This window comes from Solanum tuberosum, unplaced genomic scaffold (genome assembly GCF_000226075.1).
Source record: "Solanum tuberosum cultivar DM 1-3 516 R44 unplaced genomic scaffold, SolTub_3.0 scf00180, whole genome shotgun sequence".
Lineage (NCBI taxonomy): Eukaryota > Viridiplantae > Streptophyta > Magnoliopsida > Solanales > Solanaceae > Solanum > Solanum tuberosum.
The window spans coordinates 408,509-432,113 of record NW_006239107.1 but is presented as its reverse complement, the minus strand read 5'-3'; the positions used below and the strand labels follow the sequence as shown (position 1 = coordinate 432,113).

Sequence of the window (23,605 nt, the reverse complement as noted above, 5' to 3'; positions counted from 1 at the left end):
ATACATAAAGATCTTTACTTTGACTTATTACGGTTATTTTGTTCTTTTTCAAACGCTTGGAGTTTGACAAATGTCCCAGTACCTTTTATGATACAAGAGCAATAATTTCAAGAACTTGAATAATGTAACAAACAGATGGAGGAATTTGAGTGACAGATACAACGAGATTGAGCAAATAGGTACAACAAATTACTGCTCCAAAGCAATCACTATGAATTGTAACTAGGCAAATTATAGCTACTAATGACAAGGAGGGTATAGGATTGACAGTCAATTTTCCGAGATAGAGCAAATAGGTACAACATATTACAACTCTAAAGCAGTTGCTATGAATCGTTTCTAGGCAAATTATAGCTACTAATGACAAGGAGGGGTATAGGATTGACAGTCAATTTTCCGAGATAGAGCAAATAGGTACAACATATTACAACTCTAAAGCAGTTGCTATGAATCGTTTCTAGGCAAATTATAGCTACTAATGACAAGGAGGGGTATAGGATTGACAGTCAATTTTCCGAGATAGAGCAAATAGGTACAACATATTACAACTCTAAAGCAGTTGCTATGAATCGTTTCTAGGCAAATTATAGCTACTAATGACAAGGAGGGGTATAGGATTGACAGTCAATTTTCCGAGATAGAGCAAATAGGTACACCATATTACAGCTCGAAAGTAATCACTGCAAATTATAGCTACTAATGACAAGGAGAGGGTGGAGGATTAACAGTCAATTTTCCGAGATAGAGCCATTAGGTACAACATATTACAACTCAAAAGCAGTCACTATGAATCGTAATTAGGCAAACTATAGCTACTAATAACAAGGAGGGAGTGTAGGATTAACAGTCAATTTTCATTTCGAGATTGAATATCAAGGAAATGCCTTATGGTGATTCTGGCTGGCCTGCATTTGCTTTGTTCTCTCTTTCATCCTCTCTAAATTATGGGTGTTTACATAGACAGATTTCCTAGGGGTGTACATTGTTGATTCTGGATTGTATCTCGAAATTATAGTTAGGTTGTATATGGAATGGTTCTGAGATGTATTAGGAATCTAGCGATTTTCGAAGTTGTAACTAGATTGTATCCTTGCATATATACTCACAAAATTTGAAAATAAACTGATATAGAGCGACTTCCCCTAAAATGAGAATATCCAGCAAAATTCAGCAAGTGTTAATACAACTAAATTTGAGCAAACAAATACTAGGTAAACGATAGCTACTAAATGATAATTATGATCCAAACTATAGTTATTTATGAACTTTCCTCTTTTATAGATGAACTCTTCTACATCTACTGCTTTTGAAAAACAAATTATTTTGTCAAATAATCCGTATTACCATTGCTTTACCTCGTCTATGGGTTCTTTAACCCAACATAAAACGCATGCAAGTTTTTTTAAAAAAATATTCATAGCCTTCGTACATTCTTTGGCATCCACTATGACAATTGGCAAAGTTGGGGAAACCTATTCATTCATCCTTGGTTTATAGAAACTAAACATATTTGGTTCGCTCTATTCCTTCATCTCCCTATAAATCGTATGTTTGTAACTTCTGCTCATAGCATAGCCTAGGGATGTAATCTTACTTCTTGAAGGAAGCTACTTTAACTGCGAAAGGAGCAGGGCAACTCAAGTTAGACGAGAGGCAGGGTTGTAGTTTCAAAGAGGCTCGACCAGCCACATACCAAAACAAGTTGTAAAAAATCTGCACAGCAGTTGCACATTAAGAACCATACAAGGGAAATTATGAAATATGATGCTGCTTAAAAACACCTTTTTCAACTAAATTATGTTCTGAACAATCTGGACAGCTTGGCCTGTTTCCAGTTGTTAACTCTAAAAACTACAAATGGTTGATGATCCACCAACTGAAAATTAGCCTTCATCAAAAAATAAGAAGCACCAACAGAATCAATTATGAGCCTGGGCATCTCTTATACATAATGATGGCCAATACAAATACCCCAAACCTGGCTAAAGCAATTATAATAGCTTCCACAATTTGCAACAACAGGTTTGACCAACTGTAACAGCTTAGAAGCACAGGGTATGTATTCTCCCCACTTCTGGCAAAAAATGATGGGGCACCCTAGTCTCTCCCCCCTCACTAAGTTTGAAGAGATGTACATGTATATTTTCTTGATAATGACATAAATGGCCTACATGCAAAAGATTGGACAGCTACATTCCATCTGAGATGACAATTGAGTATGTTCAGCAATACTGATTGTATGGTTTCTATTCTCTTCTTGCTAGCACTAGTACATGACTAGGACAAAAATGTCTACCGGAAGTTGAGGTAATTGATGACAGAGCACAGAAAAGATTCAATTCATTTGTGGTAATAGAGAAAGACAGTGCACCCCACTAGGCAGATCTTTTGGTATTGGAAGCGCTGTGACGTATCTCTGAGGAATACCATCATATTGCCCCCGACCAAGAAACCTAGCATACCGATTAATAACGCCGAACTTCTCTTGGTCTTGCCCATCCACTGTCACATCTAATACTGATGCTCTCTTGTCCAGTCTGATCAGAGAAGGAACAAATTAGAAAGCAAACAGAACTCATCATGCAGAATTAACATACCTTTTTCGGGTAAAAAAGGAAGCTAGTAAAGCAGACAATATTTATATAATATAATCGGAAGTGTAAAACTGAAACATCAAAAGATAAAATGAATGTCCAAGAATTAATAGCAAGTCAAATGACAGTAGACATTTAAGACTTGAGAAGTGTGGATTTCCTAATAAAAAGTCCAAGTTTATACGGAACCAACCAATAAGTACAGTAAGCACTTTGCCCTCATTTTCTAATGGAGTGGAAGATCATGGTTAAAGACCTATCATCAGCCGTATATATTTTTAGATGTGCTAAATCAGAAGCAAAAGCCATCAGTTCAAAGTAAACCCTTGAATTTCTGAAATTGTTCTTTGTAAATCTTAGATTTGCATATCCATCATTAAAATTTAGCACTACATGTAGTTTCTACATAATTAACAAATTCAGCTTTATTTAGCAACTGGTTTCAGTATACATGCGTTGCATGTGTGTATTGCGTCAACTAAAAAGATTGTATATAAGAAAAGTGAATTATGTAAAAATAGAAAATGACACTAAATAGATGCAACTTCATTAATTGAGAAAAAATGTTAAATATATTACTTAGATCAATAAAGGAGAAGAAATCATGACATACAGAACCTCCAACATATTATGCAAGCACTAATAGGACGAAATTCTAAAATAAAATATTGACAAAGAACATAAATTCGAACAACACAAACATTTGACCCCAATTTGGATCAACCTATAGCTTCTTCCTTCGCGTCTCATAAGAATGTTATAATCCAATATCAATATCAATATGCATATATATTTATATAGTCTATTGAAAAAGAGGTACATTGTGTCAAACTAAGAAAAGAATAGACAAAGGAAAATTCTTCTTTTTTTCTTTGGTCTTTCGTCAAATCATATTTCTAATTACTTATCCAATTATAATGTATCAATTGCTAATGCAGGAACAAACCACTATTAATAGGTATCTCTATGTAAGAATAAATATACAATTAGCTCAAATACATTAAACTGACAAGAGTTGACCATGCAGGGAAAGTGATTAACGAGCGGGCTACCTTAGCTTATGCGAGTCAACAATAACTCAATCTTAGGTCCAACACAATTGAAGTTGAGGTCAAGATATTCAATTTAAATTATAATTCTTTTGAACATCAATATTTTATAATGTTTTAAATGAATTTTATGTTATTAGAGAGATACTATAAAAAATATAAAATATTTAGCAATGTTTACTAATTATACAAATAGAGTAATAATAAACATTCATATTAGAAGATAACATGTTTAAGGGGTTGATATTATTGATATTTAGTGTTTATACCCAAATTAGCAGGTTATTAGAAGATGCATTCTTTAGATCTGATGTGACTTTTTAAATTGGACTCAACAAATCTTCATTTTAAACGAAAACTAAACTAATATAAAACAAATCATAAATAACTCAGAAGTAAGAAACTAACTTAAAAAGCAAATTAAATGTGAAGCAAGAAATAAGGAAAATTTTTGTTTAAGTAAAACTCTTGCATGATTATAAATTTCTAAATAATAGGAGTTCTTACTTATTAGTTCAAATAAGGAATGATTTTAATATCAAAATTTTAGTTGATCTCAAAGTCCTAAATATTAGGGTTATAATTAATTACTATTTTATCAAGTGTGAAATCAAATTTTAAAGGGTGAAAAAGATGAACAACATTTTGTTATGGGCCCTCGTGCTTTTTAATATACGCGCTTTGCGCATGAACCCTATATTAATGAATATATAATTTTGAAAAAACTTATAAATATATTGAACTATGTATTTGTGCTATAAAATAAGACTTAATTAAATGAAAAAGTTTAAGTTCCTTAAAAATGATGAATGTTAATCCCATTTAGGTAGTCAATTTAGCACAAGTATCCAAATCAATGAATGCACAATTTCTTTAAAGTTACATTAGTATCACTATTAAACAATGTATTTGACCTTAAAACAAAAATTTTAAATTTAGATCAATGAAATTCGGAAAAAAAAAAAGTTAAAGAAAAAGGTGTAAGTTTCCCAAAAATAATGAATGATATCCCAATTTAGCTAGCTCAATGAAAAAAATTATGGCGTTAGTTAATAAATAACATTAACCAACAGCTCACCTTGCATCATGACATATAATTTGTAGAATTAGCATGTGCACCCACATGGACATTTGGCTCATTTCAAGTATCGTCTTCACTGATTTAAAATATTATTTACCATTGCATCTCACAAACTTTGCTCTTTTGCAAAATTAGTTATTACTTGTTTGTTTGCCCCCTCTAATAATTATTTTCTATAATACAAAACAATACAATAGGTAACAACCATTCAAACAAAGCTGTAAAGAAACTCATCTGCTATAGCCATGCGCAGTCAACAATTTTCAGTAAAATGTTGTTACTGGAGCAAAATATAGAAACTGAAACTGAAACATCAAGCATTACCTCATAAAATCACTTTCCAATCTCCTCGCTCTTCCCTGTAACTCTTCTAGAGTTTTGGCAAAATCATGTTTATTAATCCTCTTAGAAGTAATGCACTCTTCGGGAAGCCTACAAATTGCATTAAATGTATCATTAGGATCAGAAGAACAAAACACAATAGACATAGTTGAACAATCTCATGCAACTAGAGAACTCACAGTTCTTTGTCATCACAAGGCATATTACGATCATCTTTTGAGCAAGAAAGCATGCTGCATGCATCCCCCAATGCCAATCTAGAGATGGAGTAACCCACACTCTCATACTCTGAATTAGCGTCTGCAGAAAGAATTGCTGCAGGGGGAGAGGGGAGTAGTTGCTGCATAAGCTGAGTGGTCAATATAGCTCTTCTTTTAGCTTTAACCCCTGGTGCCCCTTCCTCATTAAAATCAATGCCTTCTTTAACCTAAGAATTGAAAATACAGGCTGTTAAAAGTAAGGCAACCAATTTTGAAATCAGGAGGATTATAGTAGTCAGTTCATTATACCTTTTCAGTAAGCCTATTAGCAGCTCTAGCCCACTCTCTTTCTGCCAGGCTGCAAAGTGAAAGTTAAAACACATCAGCATGAATGTTGAACTAATACAACAACCCAAATGAAGACAATAAGGGACTAAAAGTAGGTGTAGAGCAGCAACTAACTAGCATAAAAGCACGAGAGTTTATTAAAGAAGTTGTTATGCATAATACAAACCTGATTGTCTGACTGCTCCGTGAATCTACTAAAACTTCTTTATGCCAAGGAGTATTTTCAGACGTAGCACGTTTCCGCTTCATGGGTTTCGAAATTAGGTGCTGATGATCAACATTCACTGGCAATGTCGGAGAAGAAAAATGGTCAATTGCAGCAGAGCTGGGGACAGAATTAGGTTCAATATTACCAATTGTACTTCTATCAGAAGTTGCAGGCACTATTTGCAGCATAGAATTAAGTGCATGCGAACTACTGGAAGACTTCCCAATAGTCAAAGGTTGTTCCACTGTCTTCATTGCAGTAGCTCTACGAGCATCATACATATGTAACATCTGCCCATTGTTTAAGGTTCTGCACTGATTGAAGTCATTGAACCAGGACGGTTCCAACTGAGAACCATTTTGTGTTTGTTCAAGCGTAACGGAATCTGTATCATTGCTGTGACTGCTGCTCTGAGAACCCACCTGATGAAGTGCAAGTACATCATGAGGAGACATTTTCCTCCCTTGTTGAGATGAAATGCTTCTTTGCAAATCCTCTGGCACAGAGAATCCCAACATTTCAGTGTCCCCAGAAGAAACTTGTGGAGCACCTGTACTGCTGTCTGCTACTTTCATTCTTTTGAAGTCCCTATTGCTTGGATCGACCTCCACATGTTTGATAGCCTGCACTTGGTTTAATAGGGAATAGTTCTGATTAGAAAGGTTGGGCTTCAAAGTTCGGCCAAAGGCTTCAATATCTCTCTGCATAGATGCAGCACTTGCAGGAGATCCTCCCAAGATATACTTGATAAAAGGTTCTCTACCCTGTGAATCATTCATCTTCTGGATGTGGTCAACATTTCTCACTGATATTTGCTGAGAATGACTTTCCTTTGCTCGCTGTTCTTCCCCTTCAGAAGAAACCAGGGAATTCACTGAGCTAGTACCAATCTGGGATGCAAAATTACCTCTATTCAAGTATTGATCACTTTGCCTCCCAGGAGCAGAGAATGATGACTCCACAATATTCAATTGATGTGATTGGGAAATATGAGAAGGATCCTTGCCATACTGAGAGCCAAAAAGTTGTTGAGGTGGTGGAAAAGTACCCCACATACCGGATGACATTTTTGAATACGTACCCTGCTGACCGATGCCAGACACTAATGCCTGAGAAACTGATACTGGCTCTTGGGATGCAACTTGATTGGTAAAGATACTTTCCACTGTACGATTGGTGTTACTTAATTGAGACTTGCCTGCGGAGAGGATAGGCTTATCTTGTAACTTTTCAACCCCAGCCATCAAGGAAGCCTCCACAGACTGACCATTTGCAGATCCTCTGCAAGAGTCACCTTTCTCTGTATGAGAGGAAGTATGCTTATCAAAGGATACACTCAAGGATTGATTTGTTGGGAGTTGTGCAGTAGTCCTAGCCACATTTGGAATTTTAAGCTGACCTCCCCTATGGGGAAAACCAGAATGAGAATCAAATGGTGGAGAAAGGTTTCCGGGCATTGCATACATAGAAGTTACATTATTGGTACTTCCTGCAATACCAAATCCTATATTCTTCAATCCTTCCTGGGATGGATCAGAAGGTGAAAGTAAGGATTGAGCCTGATGAGGGGGGTGCATTGGTCCTTGATTCTTCTCACCTGCGTCAACAGCAGCATGACTTGAGTGTGAAGAGCTAAAAGCTTGGATCGGGCGCTGAGATGTCAAAGAATGGTTTCGGACTGATGCACGTCGGGATGGAGGGCCAAGTTGTAGACCATAGCCTTGAGAAGAACCAGACTGACTCCTCAGGTGATGACCAACAGACTCATCAGAATCCTCTGCTGCTTCAGGCATCTTAGATGATGCTTTTTTCTCAGAATGACCTAACTCTGACATGGAACCATACTCTCTCGACTGGTCCACCTTCTGAATAAGCTGTAGCATGTTTGGACTGCAAGAATAGAAACAGTTTAAACATTGAAGCCAGAAAAAGAAGGCACCGCAAAGTAGTTTATACAGCTCAACTTGACTGTCAACAAGGTTTTAAGATACATGTAAAGATACGTACAAAAGAACATCTAAATTGTACAGGATCTATTAAAATGTACCCATAACCATTGCTAATAGTTCTGAGAATCAGGAAATTAACTACCTTGATTCCGCAGCTTTATTAGGTGAATGTAAGTCACGAGATCTGTTGAAGGGCCCAGGAATATTAGATCCACCACCAGGGAACCTGCTTTGACAATGCACCTCACTAGAGCCTTTGTCGTCCATCAAAACATCAGACAATTGCCCCTGTAGATCAAAGAACATTAGCCTATAATTGTTGATAAAGGATATATAGAACTGAGGGTTCTTCAAAAATATACTACATATATCACCTTCTCCAGTTCTGCCAGACTGTGAGGAACCTGACCAAAAACTTTTGATTGGCCATGCTGGGGATTGTGCTGCATTATAGACTGAGAATGAGTAGATTGCTCCATGCTGCGAGAAGGATCAGCATCCTCATCCAAGTTTCCCAAGGGATGATACTGAAACTTTGGAGGCCAAGAATTTTTCCGACCGCCCTGATCAGACAACTTCTGTTTCCCCATGAGATGACACCTTGAATCACTGGCATCTGATAAAGCATTTTCCCTAACCCCACCAGTGAAAGAATGAGGATGTAGGTTAGAGTGAGAGCTGTCATTTGAATTATCCTTCTTATCACTATTCTCCATCTCATGCACTGTGAACTCTTTACCATCAACACAAGGGGATGAGCACCTCATCGTACTTGAGTTTGGAGCTGTGGCAGAGTGATACGAGCTAAAAACCTCTGAATACCCCCGTGGACTAGCCATAGATGATCCCGCATGCTCCATATCAACTGCAGAATTACTGCGTGAACTAGATTTCAATGTCACACCACCATGAAAGACTTTCTCTTGGATGTATTTCTTCTGATTGTTGTCCTGCAAACGTTTTGATGAGTTCTCACTCAAAATACTAAAAGCTGCATCTCCAGAGGGTACTGCTGACCCAAGAACACCCCAACTAGCTGATTTCATCCATGGTTGTCTAGCTCCACCAAGCTCAGGTGTCAAGGATCTAGAACCCCTTCTAGAAATCATTTCTGTATCAAGAGGATGTGAAGTATTGCTAAATATCTGGCTTGATTCAGCAACTGACGTCTGCAGTGGACCGAAATCTGACCACTTGCTTCCTCCATGTGATGAATCGACAGGTCTTTGAGAATTTGCTTGCAGATTCTGACCTTGCTCATATGGAAACCTGTGCCCCTGGACGTTGTGGAAGCTGTTATTCATAATGATGCTATCAGATGGCCGAACAGAAAAAGAATTCAAGGATGGTGCTAGGGGCAACTTGTCAGCAGAAGATGATTTATGTCTACCACTGTTATACATCAGATTCTGATTCCCTGAAGGAATTTCAGCACTGTGAAAATTCAAACCACTACATTCCTCCTGCAGACCTATATCACTGCTCGAAGTTTCTGCAACAGCAGACTGCATAAGAGCACTCCAAGTACCACCTTGGATAGAAGGAGATCCAGTTAGCAATCCTGCACTGTCAAACAGATTAACACCTTCCTCATTCCTATTAGGGCTCTTGGAAAAGGAACCCCATATACTGCTGTCTGAACCAAACAGAATTCTTTCTTCTGTAGGATCTAAACCAACTTCATCCCGTGGTGAAGAAGCTTGTGTCGCAACTTTCTCCTGTGAGGTCTCTGCGTGACTGGTTACATCCAGTCTGCTGCAGAAATCCTGGAGAGCTGAACCTTTTTGCACATTATTTGCTTGCTGAAGGTTCTCAGTATTTACTGCATTAGATAGAGCTTGACTTCCGGTGTGACCAAAAAAGCTTTCACCTAGCAAACTCACTCTATGAATGGAAGTCCCATCCTGCCCACTGACTTGACCTGACAATTCAGCACATTCATTGACCGGAAATGAACCAGTAAAGGTTGGCATTGGCTGTACTGTAGGCTTCTTTGTTCCCACCAGTGGAAGTTGGCTCAGGCTTCCTCTTGAATTGGCAACAGGAATTCCATATAGAGACTGATCAATGTTTTGAGGAATCAAACCCATCAAATGTTGTGCTTGTTCATAATTGGTGGGATTGAATCCATTTGCGGATCCTTGAAGGACTGGAGAACCATGTTGCAACCAATTTGTGTTGCCAAGCTCAGTTGCCAGTGCAAAATTTACTGCACCGGAATAATTGGTGCCATTAATAGAAGCAGGAGAATGGTTACTAGATGCCACCTTAGGAACAGGGGGAACCTGATTCAATAGATTTTGTGGACCGGCATCTAGTTGCTGTTGCCTCTGAAGTTCTTGCATCTTCATGAACATGGCTTGCTGTTGCAGTTGCTGCATTTCGTTTAGCCTAGACTGCTGTCGTTGCAAAGATTGCAGCATGTTTGATTGCTGACCGTTCATTTGCTGACCACCAAAAAGATCCAAACTAACAGGACTCCCAGAAGGTTCTGACCTAACTAGTCCTCTTGCCTGCTGCTCATGACCCGCCCCTCGCTGCAATTCATGAAAAAATGAGCCCCCTGAGGCTAGATTACATTGATTAGAACCTGTATTCACAGCCAAAAAACTTGATTCATCCTGCCTTGTCTGGTAGTACTGATTACCATACATGATTCCGTTCGAGTTTGGCTGCTGACCTCTAGCAAACTCAGCCCATTGAGTTGATTGTGCAGAATCCAAGCCACGCTGCCCATTAAATGGATAACTGCTATGTCCTCTAGTAGTATCTGCAAACAAAGGAAAATAAGAAAATTGTCCAACAAGCTACTTGGCTACCAAATAAAGTTTAGACAGCTTATCAAATTACCAGAGATCTGTAAGTTGTATGCGTTGGAACTCAGTCCACCTGTCTGCCTCTGGCTTCCAATCCCCAAACTGTTACTTAGAGCTGGCAAATTCCCATCCACTACAGGGGAATGATGTTCTTGTGACATACTGTCTTGTGCAAAAAAGTTGTGAACCCTATCTTTGACTTCATTACCAGGCATAGATAATTTAAGTCCAAAACCTTTGATTGTTAAATGTCACTATGCAATTACTAACATAGCAAGATATCAATAAAACAAACTTTTTTGCTATCTGGCGTTGCAATTAAAATCCAGAACTTAAACATGGGACTACTATTCTTGGAAGCTAAGAATCGGCTGCCTTCTCAAACAACGGCAAACACCTGCAAGACATTCATCCAAGTTCAGCTAGGTGAAAGAAGAGACTTTTTCTGTTAAGCGGCAATAGATATTACCTGAGATGACAAAGAAGAGGAATACTACTTGAAGATTCACACCTAGTTTGATGGAACTATTTCAATACACAACTAAAAGTTATATAAACATTGAGGTACAGAGAATCCGTAGAATACATAATCAATGACTAAACATTTTGATTATCAACGACATTCAAGCTCTCACTTTTTCCTCAGTCAATAATCACATCAGAGAGCCTGTAGTGGACCAAGTTGACATGACATAGAGAAAAGAAAGACCGGCAATGGCCATAAAGAGTGAACAAAAGGGATCCGTGATAACGAGTGTTCGATAAAGTTGCCAAGACTTCAGGGCAATTCAAAATCTCATACCATATCAAAGATTGGTGCATACCACACTTGTTTCCTCCAGTAAAAGGAGGGGGAGGGGGGCGGGGGGGTACATGCAACAACTACACTGGATCTGCAAATTTTCTTAGGAATGAGTAACATCGGACCTTTTTTTTTTATCAAGTAAAGTTATTAGTATATTCATTCATAAACATGGCCAAACTGGCCGTATACAAGGGGTATACCAAAAAGCAAAGAATCTACAAAACATTATTCTCTACAAACTCACAATACAACTGGAAACTTTATGTTTTACACCAAAAGAAAATGAGGGATCTGGGACTACTCCTCAACTGAGAGAAACTCGACTGTACTCCTTCAAAAGCTCTCCTATTTCTCTCTCCCCAAACAACCCACATTAAAGCAAGCAGAACCACATTCTAAGCCCTTAGTCTTCTCCTCCTTTTAGCGCTTTTGACTTAAGCAAGCCTTTCCTTTTTGGCCTATAATCACATATTTGGCCTCACTCATGCTTAATCTGCAAGATTTTCGCAATCACATATTTGCACTCAACTATAATCACATATTTGGCCTCACTCGTGCTTAATCTGCAAGAGTTTGAACATTATCCTAAGCCACCAAAATTTTCTTGCACCAAACTCTATTTGATAGTTCGTAATAATGTAAGGTAATCACAGCAGCCTTTTGCCACATTGCTAAATTGGTTGTGAAGGAGAAAAGTTTTCTCTTCTGTTGATAGATGCTCTAAATGCACATTACAATTGTTTCTATACAAAAAAAAATGGAAGAATTGTCATCAAGAGATCAACCTTGTTTTTTATCAGTAGATGTTATCCACCACTAATTAGTTAAATAAATTTACCACTAAAAGAGAAACATGCTTGGCCTTTAGCCCTGACTATGTCTAAGGAATAACTCTGATCTTTGGACTCACAAAAAGGTATGTAATTAGGGGAATCAAAGCAGTGCTGACGTGAGATCTCGGACAACTAATTATTTACAATAATAGATACTAAAAGTATATCTTGATTGCAGTGGAAAGGTAAAGCTTGTGGTTCATGAGGATCTTTTGAGAGCCTAAACAGTATTTCAAAGGGAGGGAGCGCAAAAACAAATATTTTAAAAATGACAAGCCTTGCAGGGCTTAAGCGAGAAGCATAGTACACACATCTTCGAGGTGAAACACAGAATTTATAGAAAATACAGAATTACCTAAAATATATAAAATTCCTATTCATAACATCAACGTTACAAATTTCATCATCAAATATCCAATAATGACAATATTAATTCCAACATCTCACACTGAACATTGTTAAAATGTAATTGCAACGAAACACAGATTACTCCTTGTTTACCAACCACACATTGTCTAACCAAATCCAATTCTCTCTCCGTCTCTCGATACATTCCTCAAAAAATCCAAACAAAGTTGATTTATAGCTCCAATTACTCAGCCAATTTTGAATTCCTAGTTCTCAAAATTAACAGTGTGTTGGATTCCCTGCCAACCTAAGTTATGTCCCAGTTATCCTTGCCAGCAAAGATCAAGAAGATATTGGAGCAGCTAAGAAGAAACTTTATATGGGAGGGCAACAAAGAGAAAACGACATTCCACCTAGTCAAATGGACCAAATTCACTACAGGCAGAAAAGATGGAGGACTGGGAATCAAGAACCTAAGGCAACACAACAGAAGCTTACACGACTAACTGATTGTGGAGGTTAAACCATGAAACTGAAGCTCTATGGAGGAATGTCATCTACACTAAGCATGGAGCTGACATTATTGTAATACCCCATAACTTAAAATATGTGTGCCGTAATCGCCAACAAATCCGTGTGAAATCGGGAGAATAAAGTTGCAAATGGGTAATCATACAAGGAACACTTATATTAAGTCACTTGAAGTATAAGACTGAAGTTAGAGGCCAAAGGAAGCCTTGAAACAAAAGTTTAAGGTTTCATTACGTCGGAGTATTTCAAATAATCCTGTATATGGACAGACTTGGAACGAGTATATCTTCCAGTCTATTGAATGAAAATATGTTTACCTGATCAAAAAAAAAATAAATCCAATCTATAAGGAGATAGAAAGTCTACTACATGCCATATTAAAGGTCTTCAAGTCTAGTTTCCAGAAAAACAAACCACTCATTAATCCGAGTTAGGGTTAAAAAGTTATGTGTTTTACCACGGACTAACGCAACACCCAAATGCATAAGTGACATGGACCCCATCCAAGAGTGATTACAACTACAATAACATACCCAGAGAAATCCACAAGTGGGGTATGGGGAAGGTAAAGCGTACATAGACCTTACCACTACCTCGTGGAGGTAGAGAGGTTGTTCCCGAAAAACCCTCGACTCGAGTACAACAATCTGAGAAAGTATGAAAAGGAAAAATGACAGAGCAGAAAATATAGCAACTACTATGGAAACAGTAACAACAAAAAAATAATGCAATAATTGAAACAACATAAAATAGATGGTGGTAAAAAGCAAAAGCAAGACACTACAAGAATAAAGCTACTACTACGACAGACACCACTACGTCTAAACCCCTTCGGAAAGCAAGAGAACACTCCAATATCTATTAACCTTCTACCTAATCTGCGACCTCACCTACCTTCTTATCTAAGGCCATATCCTCAGTAAGTTGGAGTTGTGTCATGTCATGTCTACTAACCTCTCCCTAAATTTTTTCAACATACCTCTACCTTTCCTCGCACCCGCTAGATCCAACCTCTCACACCTCCTCACTGGAGCATCAACGCATCTCCTCTTCACATGTCCAAACAATCTCAACCTCACTTCCCTCATTTTGTCCACCACTGAGGCCACTCCCACCTTTGCTCGAATATACTCATTCTTAATCTTATTGCTCCTAGTATGCCCACACATCCATCTCAACACCTCATCTCTATAATATGCACCTTCTAAACATTTTTAGTTCTTGTTGGTCTACACTCTATCCCATACAAAAGAATCGGTCTAACCACCACTCTAAAGAACTAACCTTTAAGCTTAAGTGGAACCTTTTTGTCACACAAAACTCCGGAGGCAAGCCTCCACCTCAACCACGCCACACCAATACAATGTGTGACATCTTTGTCGATGTCCCCACTTCTTTAAATTATAGCCCTAAGATGCTTGAAACTATCTCTCTTAGGGATAGTTAGTGTGTCAAGCTTCACTTCCACATCTGAACTATTTTTATTTTTTTTAAACTGGTAAGGTTGTATTCTTCAGCATTAAGGGCATGTTGGCCACCACCAAAAAGTGACAATTACAAACTTCCTATCAAATCTACAATCTGATCTATATCTACTATACACAACTGTTTGCACCAAAAAAGTAGAGATACTAACTATTTTCCCTTCATTAAAAGACTTTACAACAAACAAAACTGTCATTTACTATTTTCCTCAAAAAATCGTCATTTAAATATCATCCTACTATTTAGGACTTCGAAAATTATTTAAGTTTTAGATATTAAATCTTTGCTTATTTGTAATAGGTAAGAACTCCTAATATTCAGTACTTTAAAATTGACTAAAATTTTGCTTCTTCAATCTTACCATATTTGAACTATATTAAAAGTCCTAATATGCATGACTTTAGAAACAATATTTTTACCTTATATAAATTTACTTAAATCATGGTAAACAAAATTAATTAATTAATTAAAAATATTAAAGAAAGAAGTTAGTTAAAAGAACTGAATAAATATCCTAGGTTCCTGGTAGGATTCAGATTCAGTTTTCTTACTTTTTTGACAAGCTGTAAATATGGTTTTCAGTGCAAAGGAGCTTCTTTAGTGCAGCAGATGCCTAATATGTGGGGAGGAAGCAAATCTATAAACCATCTTTAGATTCATTAAGGTAAAATAAGAACTTTGGCATATTTTCCTAAACTTACCAGATCTAATATGGGTAATGCCAAGAGACACCATACAATTACTACATTGATGAAATAGAAGCATGAGAGGAACAAGAAGACATTGTGGTTGAATATGATCCCAGCATGCATTTGGTGGTCTGTTTGGAAAGGAAGGAACAACAAATATTTTGAAGATAAAGCCAACTCACTCCAACAGATCATGTTTAACTGTATACTTCTGTTTTCTTTTTGGTGTAGGGAGGAATTTGTAAATGTAGCAGAATCCATACTCTACCTCTTAGAATTCCTATAATTACCCATTAAAGGAATCACTCCTAGATCGCGGATACCTTCGTTGATGAAACGAATGGAATCTAGTTGATAATAAAGAGAAGTCCAGATCTTCCTATACAATAGAGAGAACTAAAATCCACTGACAGGCTCCTCGCTAAACTGATAAGAAACCATTTCCTCCAATATTTGACAAACACCAGTTCTCCTTATGGAATAAAGCATTCAGATATATCCATCCGAACTGGACTACTGACCCAACTCCTAATCCGTTTCTACACGTAAAATCATGTAATGATAATAAAAACTACCAATAATAGAAAACTTATGGTGTTTCCTATTAGAATGCAACAGGTTTAGATGGAAATAAAGCTAGACCTTTTAGTCCAACTTTGAGAAAAAATCGAAGTACAACAACTAGCACCTCAATCCCCAACTAGTTGGGGCTTGGCTACCGGAATCTTCAATGTCCATTTGGACCAGTTACATTCAACTAAAAAACTAACATGTTAATCGCCGAGCATGAGATGAGAACTCAGTTGTACAAAGGCATCATCTTTTTGACAATTCAAGTACCATCTGAAAGACTCCTGTGACATCTCCATAAAAATTACACAGATTGAACATACCATAAATGAAAAAAATTATAATTCAAGCTGTATGTACTCACTGTAAATAACATGAAAAACTAAAATCCTGAATCCATAGCACATAGAGGGGAAGGGACTAGGGTTTGTGATAACACACAAACAGAATTTGAGAAGAAAACACTTACCAAAACACCAAAACTGCACCAATTGAACTTGGAATCGATCCTTCAACTGTACTGATTGTAGAGTTCTGAGTTGCCAGAAATGTCAATTTTGTGTCAAGAGGGAGGCTAGAGAGAGAAAGGAGTGAGAGAAGTTGAAGAGAGAGAAAAAGCAGTGAGAGAAAGTCTGTGCCTTTTCAATGAACTGTTGAGCGGTATTAGGTTCGGGTTGAAAATGAGCTCCTGACCCGAAGAACCCGGGTCTTGGTCCAATTATAGCAAGGTGTAAGTGGAGCCCACTTGTGTTATTTATTTTTCCTTTTTCAGACTAATAATCCTAATGAAAGAATCTCAAAGAGATAATTCAAAGTAAAATTTGGTCTTAAATTCTCCCTCCAAAAAGAGTGTACACGTCATCCTAACTGAATATTAATTGTAGGGAAAAAGTTGACCACCTTTATTCCATGTTTAATAATTGGGTTATTATTTTCTTAATGAAAATATTAACATGTCTATATATATATAATATATATGTGTAACTAATGAATAACAACAGATTTACTAACCAATTACCCTCAAGAATGTATATTAGTGTGTTTTTTTGGAACATAAATAAAGTATATTAATTATTTATTGTTACTTGAAAGTTCTTAAGAATATTTTTTAAATAGGAGAAATTTCTTATATTTACCATTTATTAATAGTTGACCACCTTTATTACAAGTTTAATAATTGGGTTATTATTTTCTTCATAAAAATATTAGCATGTCTATATAATATGTAGCTAATGAATAACAACAGATTTACTGACCAAATACCCTTAAGCGTGTATATTAATGTGTTTTTATGGAACATAAATAAAGTATATTAATTATTTATTGTTATTTGAAAGTTGTTAAAAATATTATTTAAATAAAAGAAATTCCTTATATTTATCATTTATTAATAGTTGACCACCTTTATTACAAGTTTAATAATTGGGTTATTATTTTCTTAATGAAAATATTAACATGTCTATATAATATGTAACTAATGAAATTAGTGTGTTTTTTTTGGAACATAAATAAAGTATATTAATTATTTATTGTTATTTGAAAGTTCTTAAAAATATTTTTTAAATAGGAGAAATACCTTATATTTATCATGTATTAATAGTTGACCACCTTTATTACAAGTTTAATAATTGGGTTGTTATTTTCTTAATGAAAATATTAACATGTCTATATAATATGTAACTAATGAATAACATTAGATTTACTAACCAAATACCCTCAAGAAGGTATATTAGTGTGTTTTTTTGGAACATAAATAAAGTAAATTAATTATTTATTGTTATTTGAAAGTTCTTAAAAATATTTTTTAAATAGGAGAAATTCCTTATATTTATCATTTATTAATAGTTGACCACCTTTATTATAAATTTAATAATTGGGTTATTATTTTCTTAATGAAAATATTAATATGTGTATATATGTAACTAATGAGAGATTCCTTATATTTATTGTTTATTAAATAGTTGACCACCTTTGTTACAAATTTAACAATTGGATTATTAGTTCTTAATGAAAATAGTATGTGTATATATATGTAACTAATGAGAAATTCCTTATATTTATCATTTATTAATAGTTGACCACCTTTATTACAAGTTTAACAATTGGGTTATTATTTTCTTAATGAAAATATACACTTTTTTTTGGTAACAAGAATAACAACACATTTACTAACCAAATACACTTGAGAATGCATATTAATGTGTTTTTTCGGAACACAATAAAGTATATTAATTATTTATTGTTATTTGAAAGTTCTTAAAAATATTTTTTAAATAGGAGAAATACCTTATATTTATCATGTATTAATAGTTGACCACCTTTATTATAAATTTAATAATTGGGTTATTATTTTCTTAATGAAAATATACACTTTTTTTTGGTAACAAGAATAACAACACATTTACTAACCAAATACACTTGAGAATGCATATTAATGTGTTTTTTCGGAACACAATAAAGTATATTAATTATTTATTGTTATTTGAAAGTTCTTAAAAATACTTTTAAAGTATTAAGAAATTCCTTATATTTATCATTCATTAATAGTTGACCACCTTCATTCCAAGTTTAATAATTGGGTTATTATTTTCTTAACGAAAATATTTTTATTTATTTTTTGGTAACTGTAAGCTTTATTTACCAAATATATCAACATGTACAAAGTGTTTTAAACTTCTGGATATGGACATAGTCCCAAATCTCAGATTCCATTCTACTACCCTTACCACTAGACTACTATTATATGGATAATAATTGAAATTACGAATGAAAACAGCCAGTTTCGGTTGCATACTGCTTCTACAATGGATTTCTTTAATGATGTTCATGGTGATCACCTCTGTGGTTCTTTATTTCTTTTGAAAAATTATGTAGTTCCTCTCTTGCCATACATAGTATATTGTAGCTGAGAGAGTCATTCTATATAGTTCATCTTGCAGTGTTTTGCGTGTGGCATGTGAAATAGCCCATTCTAATTCTTCATTCCACCCTGCAATGTTTCTGCTAATGCACAATCAATGTAATAGTTTACTCCATATCCTAGCAGCCACAATGCATGAGAAGAAAAGATGTTGGTGTGTCTCTAGCTCTTACTTACTCAGTGAACATATTTGATTAGTGTGTATCCCCCATTTATCTAGCCTATCCTTGGTATATAATATCTTATGTATAGAGTATGAATATCCATTTTGGATTCCCTTGATTATTACATAACAGCCTTCTCCAAGGCACCTTTGTGAAGTCCCCCTTCAGCTTCTTATACATATCTTTAATGGTGAACTTTTCAGCATCCATGATCTATGTTATTTGCATTCTAGCCTCAAAATCCAATGACCTGCTTGCATGATCTCTCTCACCATCCAAGAAGCTTGTTGCCCTGCTACTTCCCATGATCTCCTGCCTTTAATATAGTAAGTATGGACCCAAACAATCCATAACTTATCCTTCTTTTTGCAAGATTCCATAGATGTTTTAGTATAGTTGTTTTATTCCATAGATAAACATCAGTTACATTTAGTCTACCAGCAACCTTGGGCCAGCATAGTGTGTCCCATGCAATGAGTGCTTTCCCTTTACTTTGTGCATCTCATTTCCATAAAAATCTCTTACACATTATTTCTACTGTTTGTAGGATTTTTTTAGGGATGAGAAAAATTTGTGACAAAAAAGCTTGGATAGAAGTTAAAACACTTTATACCAATGATACGCTCAAATTACACCTCCCTAAAGAAGTATAAGTGATCGTTATCAAGTAAAGAACCCAACTTGTAGGTTGGGGTCGATCCCAATTATATTTGTTTAGTCAACTTATTTTCGAGACAAGTAAGTAAAGGGGGGGGGGATTTGTGAAACAAATAATTGATTGTTGTTTAAGTAATAAGAGAGCAAGATTCAAACTTTGTTGTTATCAATGAGAGAGAGAAACTAGGGTGTATGTGTTCCCCATAAGCTTTTAACGCGGTAATCCTAATAATAGTAATTATTTCCTAGTGTTTTCCAGGCAAAATTGGTAAGTTAGGTATCCCTAAGTGATTGGTCCTCCAAATAAGGAATTTTACCCCGCACCTTGGTCCACCTACGTATGTATAATTTACTAACCCATATGTTTACCTCATATTATACATCACATCAATGTATGGCTTAGTTTTCACCATCGCACCAATTGACACTAGACTATTAGATAGTATCACACTAAATCTTTGTTGATAATTCTTTTCTTATTAACTACCTCCTTGGTCCGGCAAGTAGCAACAAGGCGAGTAATAACGTTGTGCATCGTTAAAAAGACTTCTAAGCGAAAGAATTACCAATACATGCATAAACACTATTTAAGAATTACTTAGTTATTATTCATACGTTGTTAATTGCTCATGGTTCCCACAACCCTAGTTGTGGATTTAGTTACTCGTGCTTGAAAGAACACAATTCATATTTTTGTAAAGAGAATTCATGAACTTACCTTTAGAGTAGAAGAAACCCGTAATCTCCAATTGAATTTCAAAGCAAAAATCTTATAAACCGAAATTCAGAAATCAAATTGCCAAAGTTTGCAAGTTAATTCCCAAGAAAATACCTAGAACTCAAAGTAAACAATAGTGTCTAACCCCTAGAAATGAGGTTTACATACTCTATTTATAGAAAAACATGTCCTAAACAAAAAGGAAACAAAATATGGAAATAAACTTTCTTGACGCAGCTTTGATCGACGACTCGACCTACGGACCATGGGTCGACCTACGGTCCATAGGTCCTCTTTGTTGGTCAACACTTAGACTTTTTCTGCAAGGCCTGGAACCTTCAACTCCCAGTTCATCACTGACGGACGTGCATGACGGACCTACGGGTCCTCTTCCGTGGCTCTACACTTAGGATTTTCATCAGGTACTAGAACTTCGACTCCAGTTCAGCTTTTACGGACGTGCAGGATGACCCGTAGGTTGACCTGCGGTATGTAGGTTGCTTTGTTGTTCCACACTTGGTCAGACTTCCCTGAAGCTCCTATCTACGCCTACCATCGACGGACCGTCATAGGACCAACGGTCCGTAGGTCCCTCTGTGGGTGGCCACTTCTGCAGATTTTCAGCTGTCATCTCACTTTACCACATCCAAGCTTATTTCCTGCAAACATGATACAAAACACATTATTTCTGATACAAATGACCCTAGACACACACAACTCTTAAGTGAAATATATTAAAAATACCGTAAACTCATGGTATATCAACCAACTGGAGACTCCCTGCATATGATAGAAACTTTACTGTCCATGTATTGATCCTCTCCATTATATTATCTATTAATGGTTGGCATTGGCTGATAGATAACTTATTTGAACTGAGTGGAACCCCAAGGTACTTGAAAAGGAGGGTTCCTTTAGTGAAACATGTGTAATGCAGTATCATTTGTTGAATTGGTTTTGGAACTCCACCAAACTACACACAACTTTTTGATTAATTAGTTATGAGTCCTGATGTTTGGGAGAATTGTTGGAAGCATTCAAACAAAAGTGTAGTTGATGGTATGTGTCCTCTGTTAAATAAGAGGAGATCATCTACAAAACTCAGTTGGAATATTTGTTGTTTTTGACATCTCGGATGAAACTTAAACTCATTTTTATTTCTTAATAATCTTGTAAGGTAGTCCATAGCCAACACAAACAAGTAAGGGGATAAAGGGTCTACTTGCCTCACCCATCTTCTTGCCTGAAATGGAACATTTGGGAATCCATTGATTATAATTGAAGAAGAGACTGACACTTCATAATCCATGTTATAAACTTTTCAGGCATCTACATACCAACTAAAACTTCCTCAAGAAAATGTCATTCCAAAAAATCATAGGCCTTTTGTATATCAATTTTAAACATACACCTAGGTGAGATCCCTTTCCTGCCATAACTCTTGATCAACTCATGGCTTAATATAACATTATATGTTAACATTCTACCAGGTACAAATGCAGCTTGGTTTGGTCCACTAGAAAATCCATTACTCATTGGAGTCTATGTGTGAGCATTTTGGATATGGTTTTATACATTGTGGTGCAACAAGAAATAGGTCAATATTTTTTTATGAAGTTAGGATGTTGTACTTTAGGAATAAGAGTAACTGATGTACTATTAATAGGAACATACATTTGGTTAGTGCTAAAGAATTGGAGTAGCAATAGTTACCTCATCACCTATAATAGGCCAAGCTAGCTTAAAGAAATAGGAGTTGAAACCATCTCCACCTGGTGCCTTAGTATCCTCAATACTTTTAAGTGCAAACATAAAATCCTTTTTCGTAAAAGGTTGGATTAATTCCAATTGTTGATCTCTTGATAGAACAGGTCCATTATTCAATACTACTGGCTGGGTGGCTGGCATGAGAGAATTTGCTTGTCCTAACAGATTCTGATAGAACCTTACTGCTTCTTTGGTGATTTATTCTGGACCCCTAGTGATTGTACCATCTTCTTTGGTAAGCATAGTTATTTGATTTTGAGACTTCATGCTTTTCATACTAATAAAAAAATATGATGTGTTTGAATCCCCTAGCTTAAGCTGCTGCACTCTGGATTTATGTTTATAGATTGCCTATTCAATCATGCTTCATTTGTTCAACTGTGCCCTTAGCTCCTTTTCTTCATCTAACATACATTGAGGTATATGAACAGTTCTCATATTACTCTGCTTATCCATCAGCTCTTTCCTAAGATTATGAACCTTGTCTGATACTCTCATGTACTCTCTTTGATTTAATTGCTTCATTTCTCTTCTCACATCCTTCAAATTTTTCCAGACCTCTTGTATGCCTCTTTCTTTTATCTGTCAGCTTGCATTTATCTTATTTTTTAACTCTGGGTGTTGTGCTAAACAATTGTAGAATCTAAAAGGCCTTTTCTTTGCTTCTACTTGCTCCTCCATATTGATACTCAGATGAGAAAGATCTGAGAATAGTGGATCCATAACTAACATTTGTATTATTGACATTGCAGTATCCACTCAACATTAACCAGTGCTCTATCTATTCTACTAAACACATGTCCATTTGTCCAAGTGAATTTCCTTCTAATTGTGGTCAGCTCAGTTAAGTTGCAGTCAATGATGCATTCTTGGAAATCTCTAGTTTCTGATATTTGCACTTGACTTCCAATAGATCTGTCCTCTGCGGTCAAAATGGAATTAAAATCTCATATGATCAACCATGAATCAGTGATGTGTGTACTCAACTGCTTTATTATTTCCCAGAGAGGGATTCTGGCAGCTATTGAATGCAAATCATATACTGTTGTAAACTGGAATTTCATTTTGCTTACTTGTATCTCAACCTAACCATGAATGTGTTGTGCAGATGTTTCTGCAGTGGTGAATTTTACTATACTTGGATTCTAAACTACCAAAATTATTCCTCTCACATTGTTAGCAACATTTGTGCACCATTCCCAGCTTGGCATTATTTTATTTATAATATTTCTAATTCTATCTTCTCTAACTCTATGTTCACTGATTGCTATTATATTAACCTTATTTCTCCTAAAAATAGTCTCATCTCCTTGTGTTTCACCTACTGATTAAACCCTCTTACATTCCATGTGACTAACATAATTTATTTGGAGGTTCAGATTCAATGTTGACTTCCTCACTTGCTCCAATATGCTGCCCACTTTCAAGCATATTTCTCACCCTGTTCAGTTTTTTCAATCTATGTAGTTTGCAATGCCACTTTTTTGCTAACTGACATGTGTCACGACCCAAGCCTAGGGCCTAGACGTGA

The 23,605-nt window shown here is 35.9% G+C and overlaps 1 protein-coding gene across 1 annotated transcript; it reads right to left on the bottom strand.

The window, feature by feature from the left end:
* Positions 1-1,865: 1,865 nt before the first annotated feature.
* Positions 1,866-16,515, bottom strand: LOC102606113 (uncharacterized). Its single transcript, XM_006354693.2, has 9 exons — positions 16,318-16,515; positions 10,622-10,984; positions 8,146-10,541; positions 7,914-8,059; positions 5,781-7,712; positions 5,576-5,624; positions 5,246-5,493; positions 5,049-5,156; positions 1,866-2,537 (listed from the first exon to the last, which is right to left on the bottom strand). The coding sequence occupies exons 2-9, from the start codon at positions 10,800-10,802 to the stop codon at positions 2,336-2,338; spliced, it is 5,262 nt and encodes a 1,753-aa protein (XP_006354755.1). The 5' UTR covers positions 10,803-10,984; positions 16,318-16,515; the 3' UTR covers positions 1,866-2,335.
* Between the last annotated feature and the right edge of the window lie 7,090 nt (positions 16,516-23,605).

Excerpts from the sequence above, each read along its gene's own strand:
- LOC102606113 (XM_006354693.2), bottom strand. The coding sequence starts at position 10,802 with ATGCCTGGTAATGAAGTCAAAGATAGGGTTCACAACTTTTTTGCACAA. Across the intron at positions 10,542-10,621 it reads ATACAACTTACAGATCTCTG|ATACTACTAGAGGACATAGC; the intron begins GTAATTTGATAA and ends CTTTGTTTGCAG. Across the intron at positions 8,060-8,145 it reads GTCTGGCAGAACTGGAGAAG|GGGCAATTGTCTGATGTTTT; the intron begins GTGATATATGTA and ends TTTGATCTACAG.